Source organism: Kogia breviceps, chromosome 18, assembly GCF_026419965.1.
Source record: "Kogia breviceps isolate mKogBre1 chromosome 18, mKogBre1 haplotype 1, whole genome shotgun sequence".
In the NCBI taxonomy this organism is placed as follows: domain Eukaryota; kingdom Metazoa; phylum Chordata; class Mammalia; order Artiodactyla; family Physeteridae; genus Kogia; species Kogia breviceps.
Window position 1 is genome coordinate 951,483 of NC_081327.1, and position 17,346 is coordinate 968,828.

General features: G+C 42.5%; 1 protein-coding gene across 3 annotated transcripts; it reads left to right on the plus strand.

Annotated features, from left to right (window-relative positions):
• Positions 1–178: 178 nt before the first annotated feature.
• LOC131744811 (zinc finger protein 211-like) lies at positions 179–14,191 on the plus strand. Of its 3 annotated transcripts, XM_059044725.2 has the most exons (4): positions 179–464; positions 1,097–1,135; positions 1,752–1,878; positions 12,129–14,191. In XM_059044725.2, exons 2-4 carry the CDS (start codon positions 1,103–1,105, stop codon positions 13,520–13,522), a joined length of 1,554 nt encoding a protein of 517 aa, XP_058900708.1. In that variant the 5' UTR covers positions 179–464; positions 1,097–1,102; the 3' UTR covers positions 13,523–14,191. The 3 variants fall into 3 exon arrangements, with proteins under 3 accessions (XP_058900708.1, XP_066876061.1, XP_066876062.1); XM_067019960.1 differs by lacking the exons at positions 179–464; positions 1,097–1,135; positions 1,752–1,878 and adding an exon at positions 4,728–6,471; XM_067019961.1 differs by lacking the exons at positions 179–464; positions 1,097–1,135; positions 1,752–1,878 and adding an exon at positions 4,728–5,950.
• Positions 14,192–17,346: the final 3,155 nt, after the last annotated feature.

Here is a 17,346-nt window from a genome sequence, read left to right on the forward strand (position 1 = left end):
CAGCCCCGAGGAATTGCTTGACCCTTTTCCTGGGAGATTCCGGCAAAGGCGCCGCTCCTGCGGGGCTGTGTGGCGGCGGGAACTCCATTACCCAGAAAGCTGTGCGCTGAGCGGCAGCGACGAACACCCAATGAACATCCAGACTTTCGGCATTTTTCCGGGAGGGCGCTCTGGGGCGAAGGCGGGACTTCCTGTATTTTGTGGCGGTCATTTTGGCGGTCCTCGGGGTCAGAAGGCCGAGAGGGCAGAGTCGGCATTGAGGTGATTGACAGAGAAGGCGCGGGAAGAGGCTTTGTCCCTAGTGACTAGAGGCGGTTCTATAGTCGGGCACATCGCCGCTTGCGGGGCCGGTCTGGAGACGTTGGTGCCCGGTCCCTTCGGGACGCTCGGCTGTCCCTTCTCTGCCCCGGCTTGTGGCTCAGGTGGCGGCGGCGGCGGCGGCGGCGCCGAGGGACCCGCCTCAGGTAAACGCTCGTCCTCCGGGCCCTCACCGCCCTCACCCCACCAGACACTAAAGCCCCGAGTGCGGGGCGCCTGCTCTCGTGCCCGCAGACCAGGCCTCGGTGTCCAGGACGGTGAGGCGGCCGTGGGTGGGGCCCTGTTTCTGGTTTCTGACAGACGGTGTGATGGCGCGTGGCAGAGGGTCACAAGCGGAGGGACCGGCAGGTGCAAAGGCTGGGAGGTCGGATTGAGCCGGGAGGATTGGGGAAACCTGGGGTCCGTGTTGCTTCTGCAGGGAACAAAGTGTGGGTAGAGTCGCACCTGCAGTGACAGGCTGAGGAGTTGTACCTTCCTTGTTGGGGCTCTTGGAGCCATGGAAATTTTTGCGGAAAAGAGACATGATCTAAGTTAAGTTTGAAAAAATCCCCAGAGTCTGTTCAGTGGAAGCACAAATTGTAGGGCTGCTGAGGACATTGAGGCAGAGGGTGTTTGGGGGTTTTTCCCCAAGGACACAAAACTGCTGAGAGTCAATACAGAGGTTAGATGGTCGGCCCGAGATTACCTGGCTCTGGTGACCCCCAGGGGTGCAGAGAAGGCCTGAGCCCCTGGTAGGATGCCATGCTCACATCCCTCTAAGACCTGCCTCTTCCCACAGGTTTCCATGGCTGCAGAAGTGCTTTTGGAACCTAATCAGGTAAGTGGCGGTTTCGTCCTCCCTCACTGGTCCCAACCCCTATTTTCTCCAAGTTTGTGGTGTCATGAGACTTGTCACCTGCCATTTTCCCAGCCCTTGGGTGTGGGGACCTTAGAGAATCCTAGCTCAGGGTCCTGAGTTGAGTCCAGGGGTTTGATGGAGGGGTTCCCATTTCAGGCCACCAATGGAAAGAGATGTGGAAGCTTATCACAAAAACGGGAATTGCTTGGAGGTGAGGCTAAGCTGGTTCAGGGAATTGCAGGTCTCCTTCCTTTCTGGTGAGAACAAACTAGGTGTGGGGAGTAAGAGTCAGACTTGGAATGACTGCCTGTGAGGTTAGGCATCTGTTCTGCAGGCAATGGGAGGTCTGGATCAGATGAGGGAGGAGTTTGCATCTAGGTCTTAACAGGTTCCATCTGGTAGCAGAGTGGACAGTAGAGTGAACACAGTGGTTAATGGGAGTATGAGAAGACAGCAGACACCAATGGCACCAGGGTCTGGAATCTCCTCTGAGATCTTAGGAGGAGGATGGACATGGGGTAGATGTGTGAGGAGATAGATTGTGGGTCTTCAGGAGTGAGGCTGTTGATGATTTCATCTGTCTCTATCCTGGCAGGGAAGTGTGACCTTTGAGGATGTGGCCCTGTATTTCTCCTGGGAGGAATGGGCTCTCCTTGATGAGGCTCAGCGATGCCTGTACCACGATGTGATGCTGGAGAATTTTGCGCTTACATCTTCATTGGGTAAGCTCTCACACCTGTCCCTATGCCCTGGGCAAGGCTTGGCCTTTCTTTTTTCTCCAGGGTCAGGTATGTCTCCATCTAAACCATGGGCACTGCTTCCTTCCCCAGTTGCCTGGGTATGTGCTGTGGTTCAAGGGGTGAGCTGAGTGCATGCCTACTTCGCATCCTTATCACTCCAGCATCTGCTGCGCCAAAGCCTTACAGGGAAGGATTTGGTATCGCTGTTCTTTAGGTCAGCCTAATGGATCCCACCTCTCTTGCCCTTTCCCTCTCTGGGTGACTGTCTAGTTCCATGGCACCCTAGTATTGCTCCCTTTCTGTACCTCACATTTATTTGTTCCTGACTGTGCCTGGAAGTGTAGTCACTTACATAGTCACTACTTACACAGATGTTCTTGAAAGATCTTTGCTAAGATTCTTTTTACTTTATTTTAATTGTGGCAATTTTGCAAAACAAATTATTTGCCACTTCTAAGTGGCATTTAGTAATTCGCATTGTGCAACCATCACAATCATGCATCCACAGAAGTTTTTCATGTTGTAAACTTCAACTCTGTACCCATTAAACAGTAACTTCCCCTATCCACTCATAACCACCATTCTACTTTCTGTATCTGAATTTGACTATTCTGAGTGTCTCATATTGGTGGAATCATCAGCAGTTGTTTATTTTTGGTCTGGCTTTTTTGACTTAGCATAATATGTTTAAGGTTCATCTGTGTTGTAGTATGTGTCAGAATTTCCTTTCTTTTTAAGGCTGAATAATATTCTATTTTATGAATGTATCACATTTTGTTTACTATTATTTCATCAGTGGACACTTGAGTGCTTCTACCTTTTGGCTGTGTGTATAATGCTGTTATGAACATGGCTGTGCAGATATTTAGTGTCCCTGCTTCAATTTTTTTGGGTACATACAGGAAATTGGAATTGCTTCATCTTATGATAAATCTATTTTTAATAGAATTAAAATTACAGCTGCACAAAGGTTCCAGTTTCTCCCATCCTTGCTGACACATCTGTTTTTTGGGGGTGATAACCATCCTAATTGGTGTGAAGTGGTAGCATAGTAGGTTTTTTGGTTTGTTCTGTTTTTGTTTTTTTAAAGCAGGTATGTTCTTTTATTTATTTATTTACTTATTTATTTATTTTTGGCTGCATTTTGTCTTCGTTGCTGGGCGTGAGCTTTCTCTAGTTGTGGCGAGTGGGGGCTACTCTTCGTTGTGGTACATGGGCTTCTCATTGTGGTGGCTTCTCTTGTTGCAGAGCATGGGCTCTAGGTGCACGGTCTTCAGTAATTGTGGCATGTGGGCTCAGTTGTGGCTCGCGGGCTGTAGAGCCCAAGCGCAATAGTTGTGGTGCACAGGCTTAGTTGCTTCGCAGCATGTAGGATCTTGCCAGATCAGGGATCGCATCCGTGTCCCCTTCATTGACAGGCAGATTCTTAACCACTGCACCACCAGGGAAGTCCTAGTATCATAGTGTTTCGATTTGCTTTTCCCTAACAGCTGGTGATGTTGAGCATCTTTTTGTGTGCTTATTACCCTTTTGTATATCTTTGTTGGAGTAATGTCTGTTGAAGTCTTTTCCCAATTTTTGAATCAAGTTGCTTGATGTTTTTGTTTTTGAATTTTAGGAATTCTCTATATATTCTGGATATTAATTATTTTTCAGATATGTATTTGCAAATATTATCTCCCAATCTGTAAGTTGCCTTTTTACTATGTTCTTAGCTTCGTTTGATGTAGCAAAGTTTTTCATTTTGATGAAGTCCAGTTTGTTTTCCTTTTGTTCCTTGTGCCTTTGATGTCGTTTCCAAGGAATCATTGCCAAATGCAATGTCATGAAGCTTTTCCTCTGTTTTCTTTGAAGAGTTTTATATTTGTAGCTCTTAAGTTTAGATCTTTGATCCATTTTGAGTTAATTTATGTACCTGGTGTCCGTCTAATTTCATTCTTATGCATGGGTATTCAGTTTTCCCAGCATCATGTGTTGAAAAGCCTGTCATTCCCTGTCGAATGGTCTTGGACTCCTTTATGAAAACCATTTAGCCATATATGTGAGAGTTTATTTCTGAGCTCTTTATTCTGTGCCATTGGTCTGTATGTCTGCCTTGATTCCAGTATCACACTGTTTTGATTACTGTAGCTTCACACCGATACTTGAAATTTAGAATTTTGACTCCTCCAACTTTGTTATTCTTTTTCAAGATTGTTTTGGCTATTTGTTGTCACTTGAGATTGCATATGAATTTTAGGATGAATTTTTCTATTACTGCAGAAAACATCATTGGAATTTTGATAGGGATTGCATTGAGTCTGTAGATGGCCTGGGGGTCATATCGACATCTTCACAATATTAAGTTTTCCAACTTATGAGCATAGAAGTCTTTCCATTTACTGTCTTTAATTTTTTTTAGCAGTGTTTTATACTTTTTAGTGTACAAGCCTTACTTCCTTAGTTTATTTCTAAGTATTTTATTCTTTTGATAGATACTTTTTTTTTTTTTTTTTAATGACTATGTTTCACAATTAGCTCACAGAATTCTTTTTTTTCTTTTTGCGGCATGCGGGCCTCTCACTGTTGCAGCCTCTCCCGTTGCGGAGCACAGGCTCCAGACGCGCAGGCTCAGCAGCCATGGCTCATGGGCCCAGCCGCTCCGCGCGGGGCATGTGGGATCTTCCCAGACCGGGGCACGAACCCGTGTCGCCTGAATCGGCAGGCAGACTCTCAACCACTGTGCCACCAGGGAAGCCCTTGATAGATACTTTATAAGTGGAGTTTTTTCTTAGTTTCCTATTCAGATTGTTCATCGTTAGTGTGTAGAATACAACTGTGGAAAACTGCCGCCATGTCCTGCCCACCGTCTGCCGCACATGGTGGGGTGTCGATCCAGGACCTTGCTTCATACGTGTGGAGGGAAGCCCTTCCCCTGAAGTTAGTTATGACTTACAGCAATTGGGTAAACTACACCTGTGCGTAGAATTGAAACATTTTTCTTTTCTCTCTGCCTGGTGCCTCCAGAAATTGGGGACTCTTGGGTTCCGAGCAGCCTTATCAGGGGAATGGAAAAGGCTGGCCCCTGGCATGTGCAGGAATCTCAATATTTTGGGGACTTCTGGAAGAGAAAAATCCACCAAGGCATAATCTGGTGGCAGGCTTTTGGCATGGCTTTCCTGGCCTTGAGAGGCCTTTTGGGAATTCAGCCTGACACTCCTTCTGAGGAATTCCACCACAACTAGTTTGGAGGAGCCTAGGTGGTCAGCCAATTGACCACACTTGTTTTGCAAACAAATTAGTTTTGATTGGCTGTGTTTGGTGGAGATGAGGGTAATTTCAAGGAGGAAAAAGGCTATGTTTTAGTGGATATTAAATTCTAGTTCTGTTAATTGAGGTTTGTATTTATGAAAGTTATTGTGTTAGCCATACTTTTGCCCTGATGTTCTGGATGGAAAGAAAATTATCTAGTGAAATTGTCACAGAGTGTGTGACAGTGTGACTGTGTCACATGAAGTGTGACACTGCTTGCTTTAAGTCTGCTACTAAAAGCACATGTACAATGCTTGTGTGACAATTGGGTATAAGAAATATATGGTCTAGGGCTTCCCTGTGGCACAGTGGTTAAGAATCCACCTGCCAGTGCAGGGAACATGTGTTTGAGCCCTGGACCAGGAAGATCCCACATGCCACGTAACAACTAAACACGTGTACCACAACAACTGAGCCTGCACTCTAGAGCCCGCGTGCCACAACTGCTGAAGCCCACGTGCCTAGAGCCCATGCTCTGTAACAAGAGAAGCCACCACAATGAGAAGCCTACGCACCACAATGAAGAGTAGCCCCCACTCACCGCAACTAGAGAAAGCCTGTGTGCAGCAACAAAGACCCAATGCAGCCAAAATAAATAAATACATTTATTTAAAAAAAAGAAAGAAATATATGGCCTATAAAGTGTTTGCCCATTAACATTCCTCTGAGCCTGTTCATGAAATCTGATTGGTTTTCCCCCACCTTGTAAGACTAGGCAAATATAAAGGAGGCCTAGCACCGAGGGACATGATCTGAACCTGGGGTAGGAGTCAGCACCCCAGCATAGAGGGACGGATATTTTAGTCATCAATGCTTTCTACTGAGAGATTTGCAATCAGAAGGGGAAATGGTGGAAAAATCTCCATGTGTTGAGGTATAGGGAAGTCATTCTGGCTTAACTTAAATTTTACTGACCAGAGCAGCCTATTTGTGGTCTTTCAGACATACATTGTACATCTGCTTTGGCCATTAAGGAAGGGAATGGATTTGAAAGTCAAAATGGAGTAACTTGTTCAGACATCCAAGGTGAAACTAAGGGGCCATTGTATACATGATTTTAGTCACATTCTTGTATTATTGAAAGTTGAGTTTTTGAACTGTTTTACAGACTAGGAGAAAAACCACAGGCAGGTGTGTTATCTCAGAATGTGGTTACTGCTTGTGTTTTGTTTAATTGTCATAATCTCCCCTGTGTTGTGCCTGTTAGATGTCTTAAATTTCATCTCTAGCCTGAAGGAGGAAGTCTATTCCACGACTGAGCAACAACACTGGCCTCACTGCAAAGTGAGTCTAATTGCTGGGTCTCCAGCGAGATGCCATTGTCAGCCTTCTCTGGACTTCCATGAAAAATTGACCTGGCTACTATGACCATGTAGGGATTACTGACAATGAGGGAGAAAGATTGTCACCATATTCCTGTCCCGCATGCCAGTACATCAGAAGGAGCCCTGTTGAACTAAGATGTTGAATGTTTTGTGGCGTAGCCAAAAATTAAAGAAAAAAAAAAAAAAGAACGACCTCTGTTGGTAAACGTTACTATACAACTGACTGCCCATGAGCCTCCCTTGGCTATGCTGTGTGGAATGGAATAGGCTGGCTTCTGGACACACAAGTCCAACTAGTGGGATTAACTGTTTTTTGTTTGGAAGGACCTAATGGGTCCACCCTTAATGGCACTCGACCTAGCATGGGGAGACAGATCTGTAGTGTGACTGCTGACCTTTGGCTAGGCCACCAGAATGTTTCTTTAAAATCCGGACCTCCCCATGGGGGTCGCTCTGGGTTTGTGAAAACCCGGGGTGGCCTTACCTTCCTTATAACTGGACAGGGCACTCCTACTATTGACTCTCATTCCATTGACCTGGTAAGCTTTTGGCTCCAAAATTTGCCCACATCCTGGCAAATGACTCTCCTGAGCATGGTAGGTATCTTGATACTCTGAAGCTGCTGCTGTCTGTATTGTGTTTGTCGTATCTGGTTTCAGTGCCCCCTACATACTTGACCCCAGGGATATCGCGGAACAGGGTATACCAAGATTGTAAGGGTCGTGCAGTGTGTGTAGGGGTAGAGTGTATGGTCAGGCCACTCAAAATGGCTGTTCTCTTGCTCTCTGTACATCCCCTGCCCGACCAGTGCCTGCTTCATCTATACCCTATGCACATGACTGACCTTCCTACTCACTTGCCCCAGGCCCCAGCTAGTGATCATTCTTATCAAAGGCGTGGTGAGGGGTTTGCCCCTCTACTGGTTTCCCTGGTAACTAATGAGCCCACCTGATGCCAGTTCCCCTATAACTGGTAATCTTCTGCTCCCCCTGAGAGCGAAGACTGCTGTCATGTCCTGCCCATTGTCTGCTGTACAGGGTGGGGTGTCACTTCAGGACCTTGCTTCAGATTTGTAAGCTCCCCCATCCATTAAACCATTGATGTCTCTGTTGCTGGGAGGAGAAAAAAAAAACCACAACTGTTTAATTCTTTTTTTTTTTTTTTTTTTTTTTTGCCACACTGCCTGGCTTGGAGGATCTTAGTTCTGGACCAGGGGGTGAACCCAGGCCTTGGCAGTGAAAGCGCTGAGTCCTAACCATTGGACTGCCAGGGAATTCCCACAACTGTTTAATTTGTATCTTCTTTGCTGAATTCATTTATTCTAACAGTTTTGTGGTGGAATCTTTAAAATTTCATGAGCTATGGATGCCTTTTGTCTTTGCTGCCTGATGCTCTGTCTAGAATTTCCAGTACTATGTTGAATAGTAGTGGCGGAAGCTGGTGTCCTTTTCTTGTTTCTGATATTGTAGGAATACCTTTCAGTCTTTCACCGTTGAGTGTAATATTTGTCATGGATTTTAAATCCTTTGCTTTTATTATGTTAAGCTAGTTTCCTTCTATTGGTAGTTTGTTGAGTATTTTCATCATGAAAGGGTATTAAATTTTGTCATGTGGTTTTTGTGCATTGATTGAGGTGGTATGATTTTTTCCTCATTCTGTTAATGTGATATATTACACTGAATTTTGTATCTTATTTTAAAATATTTATTTATTTATTTTTTGGCTGCATCAGATCTTAGTTGCAGCACGCAGGATCTTCCTTGCGGCATATATGATCTTTCACTGTGGTGCGTGCTTCGTTGTGGCGTGCAGGCTCAGTAGTTGTGGCTCGAGGGCTTTAGTTGCCCTGCGGCATGTAGGATCTTAGTTCCCTGACCAGGGATGGAACCCGTGTCCCCTGCATTGGAAGGTGGATTGTTAACCACTGGAACGCCAGGGAAATCCCTGAATTTTTTATGTTGAACCATCCTGGCAAGTTGTGTCTTGTAAAAAGCATATAGTTGGATTATGTTCTTTTATCCATTCTGCCAATTTCTCTTTTGCTCAGAAATTTTATTCCATTGACATTTAGAATAATTACTAATAAGGGGGGAATTACTTCTGTCATTTTGCTATTTATTTTCTGCACGTCTTTTGGTCTCTTTTGTCCCTTGTTTCCTCATTACTGTTTTTTGTGTTCCACTGATTTTTTGGTGGTAAAATGTTTACAGTTTTTGTTGTTTTCTTTGTGTACTTTCTATAGCTATTTTTTTCTTTGTGGTTACCATGGAAATTACATTTACCATGCTAAAATTATAACACATTATTTGAATTTATACCCTTTTAGCTTCAACAATATTTTAACAAGGGTGAAAGGGGGTGGAGGGGTAAATTGGGAAATTGGGATTGATGTATACACACTACAATATATACAATAGATAAGTAGTAATAACTCACTGTGTAGCACAGGGAGGTCGACTCAGTACTATATATACTTATATGGGAAAAAAATCTAAAAAAGAGTGGATTTATGTATATGTATAACTGATTCACTTTGCTATACAGCAGAAACTAATACAACATTGTAAATCAAGTATACACCAATAAAATTAATTAAAAAAAAACAATATTTTAACAAAATGCTCTGCTTCTATATAGCTTGATCCCCACCCCTTTCAGTTATTGATGTTGCAAAATTACATCTTTATATGTTGTGTATCCAGAAACTTAGACCAGTAATTGTTTTTTATGCATTAATCTCTTAAATATTATAGAAAACAAAAAGTGGAGTTATAAACTCATTATTATAAAAGTGCTTTTATAATTGTCTATGTATTTACCTTTATCTGAGACCTTTGTTATTTGTTTACTAACTAGTGTTCTTTCATTTCAACCAGGAGTCCCTTTAACATTTAATATTATTTGTTAATATTAAAATTTTATATATATTATTATAAAGAATACTTCATTTTTTGCAGGACATATCTAATAAGAACTCCCTCAGCTTTGGTTTATCTGTGATGTTTTAATTTTTCCCTCAGTTTTGAAAGACAGTTTTTCTTGATATGGAATTCTTGGTTGACAGATTTTTTTTTCCCCTTCAACACTTGGAATATATCAACCCACTGCCTTATGACCTGTGTGGTTTCTGATGAGAAATCTCTTCATAATCTTGTTGGGGATCGCTTATATGTGATGTGTGCTTCTGATTTGCTGCTTTCAAGACTCTTTGCCTCTGGCTTTTGATAGTTTGATTCTAATGTGCTGCATGATAGGTTTCTGAATTTATTCTGCTTGGAGTTTGTTGAGTTTCTTAGATGTTTATATTTGTATTTCATCAGGTTGGGATGTTTTCAGCTGTAATTACTTCAGATAAGGTCTCTGTCTTTTTGTCTCTCTGTTTTACTTCTGGATGTGTACATTGTGCTTGTTGGTCTACCTGATGGTATCCCACAGGCCCTTATGCTCTCTTTGCTTCTGTTCAGTATTTTTTCTTTCTGTCTTCAGATGCAGTATCTTCAAATTCACCGATTGTTTCTTCTGACTGCTCAGATCTGCTTTTGAATCCCTCTAGTGATTTTTTTCAATCAGTTATATTGCACTTTTCAGCTCTGATATTTATTTTTGGTTTGTTTATGTTTCTTATGTCTTTATTGGTATTTCTGTTTTGCTCATGCAACATTTTCTTAACTTTGCCCACATATTTTTTAATTTTATTTTATTTATTTATTTATTGATTTATTTAGCCACGTGGCACGTGGGATCTTAGTTCCCCAACCAGGGATTGAACCCCTGCCCCCTGTAGTGGAAGCATGGGGTCTTAACCACTGGACTGCTAGGGAAGTCCCTGCCCATATTTTCTTTTAGCTCTTTCTGCATCTTTTAAAATAGTTGTTTTCACGTTTTTCTCTAATAAGTATACCATTTGGTCTTTCTGAAGGATGATTTCTATTAATTTGTGGGGTTTTTTTTTCCTTAGAGAGGGCCATGCTTTCCTGTTGGTTTGTATGTCCTGTGATTTTTTGTTGTTGTTGAAAAATGGGTGTTTGTGTCTTACATTGTGGTAACTTGAGATTCAGTTCTCCCTTTCCCTAGGGTTTGCTGGGATCTGTTTGTTTGTCTCTCTGTTTGTTTAATGGCTGTAGGGTGTCTTCATCCTGGAGATCAGTCTGAGTTATAAATTTTAAGTCTACTCAGGTTTTTTTCTTATCCAGATATGCATGGTGACTTTGTAAATTCCCCTGTATATATGATTGATTTTGAGTGCCTTATTCCTTGAATTTCGGCCTATCAAAACGGGACTAAGAGAAAAATGATGTGAGGGGGGTGGACAGAATAGATGCCTGCCCTTTAAATCCCCTGTGAAATTGCTTCAGCTAGTGAGGGGAGGGCCTTTGCAACATTGGTAGTGTGGTTTACAACAATGGCTGCCCAACTCCGTAGCACTACCATCATTAGAAGCAGCAAAAAGAGCACAGATTTCTGATATTTGGAGGACAGACGCCTTATTGGCCACCCTGGCTCCTAGAAGCTTTTCCAGGAACATGTACATTGTGCCTGCCCCAGGGCTCAGAGTTAGGGGAGTTGGAGGATGAATACCATTACCATGCTAAGAGCTGAAAGTGATCAAAATTAAAGCAGTTTAGCATTGCAGAGGGGTTACATCAAATTGATTCTACCAGTATAGTTGTCCAGAAGGGAAGACACATTGCTGGTTCTTACTTTTCTGCTCTCTTACCTCTGTCTGTCCTTAGGAACTTTTTTGTAGTATTTAAATAGCTTTCTGGTGGTCTATTGTGTGCTGAGTTGTCTGGGATAGTATTGGCTACTGACTTGTCCTGTCATTCCCGTAGGAATTGGGTCCTCTTGGTCTCATGCAGATCCTCAGGTGGGGCTACAAAAAATGTCCTCTGCTTCACAGGATGGACATGACTCCATTCTCAACAAGATGGGCTCAGAGCAGGCCTGACACAGATGAATGGCAGTTGATAGAGGACATCACTTCAGGGCTTTGTCAAAATCATACCAAGAACCTGTCCTGTTTAATTGTGTTTTGGTGCCATTGCTAGTGGCCACACCTCACTTCTACTTTCCCTTCTTCATTCTTAACACTTTGCTGACTTGTCACTTCTGCTAGTCATTTTTATTCTGACTCCAGCTGAGAGCTACTCCCCACCTCTCTGGACTTCTTAGCTCACTTATTCCTCACACTGTTCCCTCCTTAGTGCATTCCCACTCTGTAGTGTTCTAAAGTGTGCACATGTCTAATTATCCTTAAACACCCGTTACCTTTGTTCCAGTCAGATTCTTCTGGGACTGGACTGGACTTCTGCACAGCATCCCATGTCGTCAGCAGATATAACCCTGCTAAAAGCCATTGACAGAAGAATGAGCTGTAGGACATGCCTTTCCCTCAGGGCCACACCCTTTACTCATGTCCTGTGCCTGGGGAGGCCCACACCATCCTGTGACCTTAGGGACCCAGTGGTGCACAGCAGCTGCTTCCTCAAGCTGACCCCAACTTTCTTTTCCTGAAAACAGTTTCATAGACTGATTCTTTCATGCATCAATTTACATTTGTGATTGTTTTGCCCCCTCTCAATGTGGTTAACATGTACTTCACCATCACTTTTTCAGGCTGTTGGCATGAAGTGGAAGATAAGGAAACATGTCCTGAACAGAGCATTTCTGTAGAAGGAGTGTCACAGATCAGGACTCTTAAAGCAGTTTCATCTCCCCTGAAGGCCCAGCCCTTTGAGATGTGGGGCCCAATCTTGAGAGATATTTTGCACTTGCCTGAGCACCAGGGGATGCATCTTGGGCAGAAACCATACACGTGTGGGAGACGATTTTATTTCACTGACAACCTTCAGCAGTACCAGGGGCAGCACATTGGAAAGATACCCGTCAGAAGTTCTGCAGACCGAGACTTGTATGTAAAGAGTTGCACAACCCACTTGTCAGAGAAATCCATTATCTGTATGGAGATTGCGAAGGACTTCTTAGCCAGCATGGGATTTTTCCATCAACAGGTCATTCACACTGAGGAGAAGCCAAACAACAGTAATGAGTGTGAGGTTATCTTTCACAGTGGAAAAAAGCGTCAGAACTGGGGAGAAGGCAAAAAAGCCCTCAACTGTACAGACACACTTGTTGAGGACCAAGAAGTCCTCACTACAGAAGGGTTTTATGAATGCAGCAAATGTGGAAAAGCCTGTACCCGAAGATGTAACCTCATTCAGCACCAGAAAGTCCACACTGGAGAAAGGCCTTATGAATGCCATGAATGTGGAAAATTCTTTACCTACCTTTCCAGCTTCATTATACATCAGAGAGTTCACACTGGAGAAAGGCCTTATGCGTGCAGTGAATGTGGGAAATCTTTTAGCCAGAGCTATAGCCTCAATAGCCATAGGAAAGTTCACACAGGAGAAAAACCTTATGAGTGCAGGGAATGTGGGAAGTCTTTTAGTCAAAGATCTAACCTCATTCAACATCAGAGAGTTCATACTGGAGAAAGGCCTTATGAGTGCAGTGAATGTGGGAAATCCTTTAGCCAAAACTTTAGCCTCATTTACCACCAGAGAGTTCACACTGGAGAACGGCCTCATCAGTGTGGTGAATGTGGGAAATCCTTTAGCCGAAGCTCCAGCCTCATTCACCACAGGAGACTTCATACTGGAGAAAGGCCTTATGAGTGCAGTAAATGTGGGAAATCCTTTAAGCAAAGCTCCAGCTTTAGTTCACATCGGAAAGTCCACACAGGAGAAAGGCCCTATGAGTGTGGGGACTGTGGAAAATCATTTAGCCATAGTTCCAACCTCAAGAACCACTGGAGAGTTCACACTGGAGAAAGGCCTATTGAGTGCAATGAATGTGGGAAATCGTTTAGCTGCAAATCTAATCTTGTTAAACACCTGAGAGTCCACACAGGAGAAAGGCCGTATGAGTGTGGGGACTGTGGAAAATCCTTTAGCCAAAGTTCCAGCCTCATTCAGCACCAGAGAGTTCACACTGGAAAAAGGTCCTGAGTGCAGTGAATGTTGGAAAAAATTTTCAGCTGCAAATATAACCTCATTCAGCATGAGAGACTTCACACTAGTGAAGGGCTATAGATAGCTGGGATGTGCAGTTTCCTTCTAGTATAATTACACTGGAGGAGAGAAGTTGTGAGGGAGCCATTTACCTGAATTAAAGCCCATACATCCAAAAATCTGCAGTGGGGAGACTGCACTAAAATCCCAGTTATGTAGGAATCTTTAAGGAGCTGTGTTACACTTTATTTTCTGCCAGGCTCTTTCTAGCTTTATGTCACTGTCAGTATGGCAGAATTCATTTCACCTGTGTTACCCAGCAGGTTCACACAATGTGCAAAAGTTACCTCCTAACATGGTCAGGGAAGTTGACTTCTGTCCCATCCCTGTTTGCAGGGGAAGTAATGAGCAGTCTTAGCTCTTGTGGGATCCTCATTCCCTTCCCATTTCCAAAGTAGGGCCTGGACCCGATCCAGTTTGGGCCCAGTGGACCCAGTCTGAGTTCTATTGGTGACTTGCCAGGAAGGACTGCATTTTCAGGGACACGTTAGTTTCTGGTGACACTTCTCTTGGATTTTCCAAGCCTCCGAGTCACCAAGCTGGGAACTGCATGCCTCCGATTGCTCTGCATTTTGCAATAATAAAGGCATTAATGTTTAAGCCATCTTTGGTCTTGAGGTTCTATTCACTGTGTGAGGTGATCAGGAAACAACTGGGCTCTACCAGCATTAAGGACTGCACAGCTCTCATGGGGGGGTCCCATGCGTTGTGTGCCTCACATGTCAGTATGATTAAGAATATAGCTCTCTTTTTGGTTTTGGCCTAAGGTAAATACATTGTTGCCCAGGTCTCCTAGAAAAGACTGCAGGGTTTTAGGGTCCTAATTTGTGGACTGGGTATCAGGGTTTTTTGTGGGCTCAGAAAACACCCTGAGGAGCCAGGAAGTTATGACAGTCTCCAGTGCTTCTGATGACAACACAAATTGTTATTAACAGTAAATATCACATAATGCTCAACAGTTATCCTGCAAAAGAACCACATGCCCTGATCCCCAGAGTTCACTAGATAATGCCACTGTAAGGCTAGGGCCAGAGGGAACCATCTTGGAAAAGGAACCGTGGAGCGGAGGAGAGTGCAGTGAAGTAGATGGAGTGTGCCCCTTCTAAAATTGTATCAACAAATGCTCCATTGACTGTGACTGTGCAGTATCAGTGGGCACAGATGCCCAGAAATTCTCAGAACCTCCAGGCAAGTGTAGCTTTTGTAGTTGAGGTCATTGTGAAAGAAAATAAGCTATTGGTTTTCTGGATTCCTATAGCCTCTCTGGGATGTTCACCTAAAGGCCATTGCTACAGAGGCAGAGAAACAAACAGAGAGAAAGGAAATCCCTTAGTCCAGGGTTCCCTAATCCACTGGCCTTGGACCGGCACCAATCCGCGGCCTGTTAGGAAGTGGGTCGCATAGCAGGAGCTGAGCGGCGGGCGAGTGAGTGAAGCTTCTGCTGTTCCCCATTGCTCATGTTACTGCCTGAACCATCACACCCCCCACCCCACCCCCCATCCCCCAACCCCCCTCCCCTGTCTGTTGAAAAATTGTCTTGCACGAAACCGGTCCCTGGTTGCCAAAAAGGTTGGAGACCACTGCCTTATTCCACATTGTGGCTCTGTGATCAGCCAGCATTCCTGTTAACTCAGGTGGGAAGGAATCTGTTACTCATCAGTATTTGCTACCACTAAGGCAAGACTGCACCTCCAAGGTCATCAGAAAAGAGAGGCAATATAGGATTGTTAGGACTGATTTTTGTTTGTTAGTTTTTATTTTTTGGCTGTGCCATGCGGCTTGTGGGATCTTAGTTCCCTGACCAGGGATTGAACCCAGGCCACGGCAATGAACCACTGGACCTGCCAGGGAAATTTCCCAGACCTGATTTTCTGAAAAAAGTAAGAGATCTAGATTTTTCTTTTGAACCATTTTGTGAATTTTTATTTAGGTATAGTTGACATGATATACTGTATCTATTTGAGGTGTATAAATTTTTACATATAAAACCACAAAGCCTCATCATAATCATGATAATGAACATGTCTATCATCTCCAGTTTACCTCATGCCATTTTATAATGTCCTTCCTCTCCCCCACCCACAGATCACCATTCATTTACTTTTATTTATAGTAGATTAGTTTGTATTTTCTAGAATTTTATATGATTTTATTCATGAAATGTTTACTTTTTTTTCTGGTTTCATTCATGTTTCATAAATATTTTGAGATTCTTCAGTGATCCGTATATAAGCAGTTCATTTTTTTATTGCTGATTAGTATCTTTCCTATACTTACACTCTTTGTTTATCTATTTGTCTGGTTATGGTCACTTGGGTTATTTCCAGTTTTGGCTATTGTAAATAAAGGTGCTAGAACATTTGTGTGTAATTCTATATGTATGTATGTAGTTTTACTTGCCTTATGTTAGTAACTCAGAGTATAATGCCTGAGTCATAGAATAGGTGAATGGTTAACTTATGAAACTGCCAAACTGTGATCTGAAATTGTTTGCTTTTACATACCCACCAGGAGCATGTAAAATGCTTCTACATTCTTGCCAATACTTGTATGGTCAGTCTTTTGAATTTCCTTAAATTTTGAATTTAAGCAACCAGTAGTTTTAATTGCGTCTCCCTAAGGATTCGTGATGTTGAACATTTTTTTCATGGTTTATTTTCCATTTGTATATCTTCTTGGTAAAATGTCTTCATATCTTTTGACTACTTTTCTTTTCATTAACAAATAAATAGCTTATTTTTATCCTCAATTTTTTTTGTGTGCTACTTAGAATGTAATTACCACAAAAAACATATATGTATACTTTAATCTGCATTATTCACATATTAAATCTTGACTGAATAATATAATGAAGTCCTGGTTTGTAGTATTTTCCAGTTTGCCTGATACGAATACTGCCACCATGGACAATTTAAAACTACCAGCAAGGTGTCACTGAACATGGAGCTGGGAAGAGTATATAGAGGTACATCCTTCTAATTCCAGTAGCTACAAATAACCTGTAGAACACAGATGATAATAAAACATAATAAAATTATTAGGAAGTGACAAGTTTTGAGTATTTGTTTCATGAAGGTATAATTGACTGAACATATAGACTGCACGTATTTAGCGTGTACATTTTGATGTTTTAATACATGCTTACACCCCGAAACCAAAATTTTCAATGGAAATAAATGACAATCTATAATAATGGCACTTATTCAGTTAAATACTTCAGTTCAAGAAACAAACAGAGCAGGCAAGATATTTGAATACAGGCAATTTTTGAGGAAAAAAACCAACCTAACTTTGAGGATATTTTCCTCACAAAGGATCAGAAAGAATGCATATTAAATTAAAAATTGAAATGCAGTTTTCCAGCAGTTTATTCTGGAGTCAAAACCATAGTTTTTTCAGTATGAATCCTCTGGAAGTTTGTGTCTTTGTTCTTGTTGACAGAAAATTCACAAGTAAGCCAACATAATTTATAATGATTAAGGTTCCATAAGTGGGAACTTCAGTAAATTTGAAAACACAGGGAGCATACTTATAATTTGAAGTGTTATTATGCTCTAGCATTCTTAGTGTTATCATCCATATTTTGAGGAGCAAATTTTAGCCCCCAATTTCTGAAGTTATCCAGTGCATCTAAACAGGATTTGTTGAAGTCTGTTTTTCTCTGTCACATTTCAGTTGTCCATATTTCATATAATCTATAATAACAAGTCCAGTTAGTGCTAATGTTTTGGGAAGAAAATAGCTGCCTATCATTCACAGAT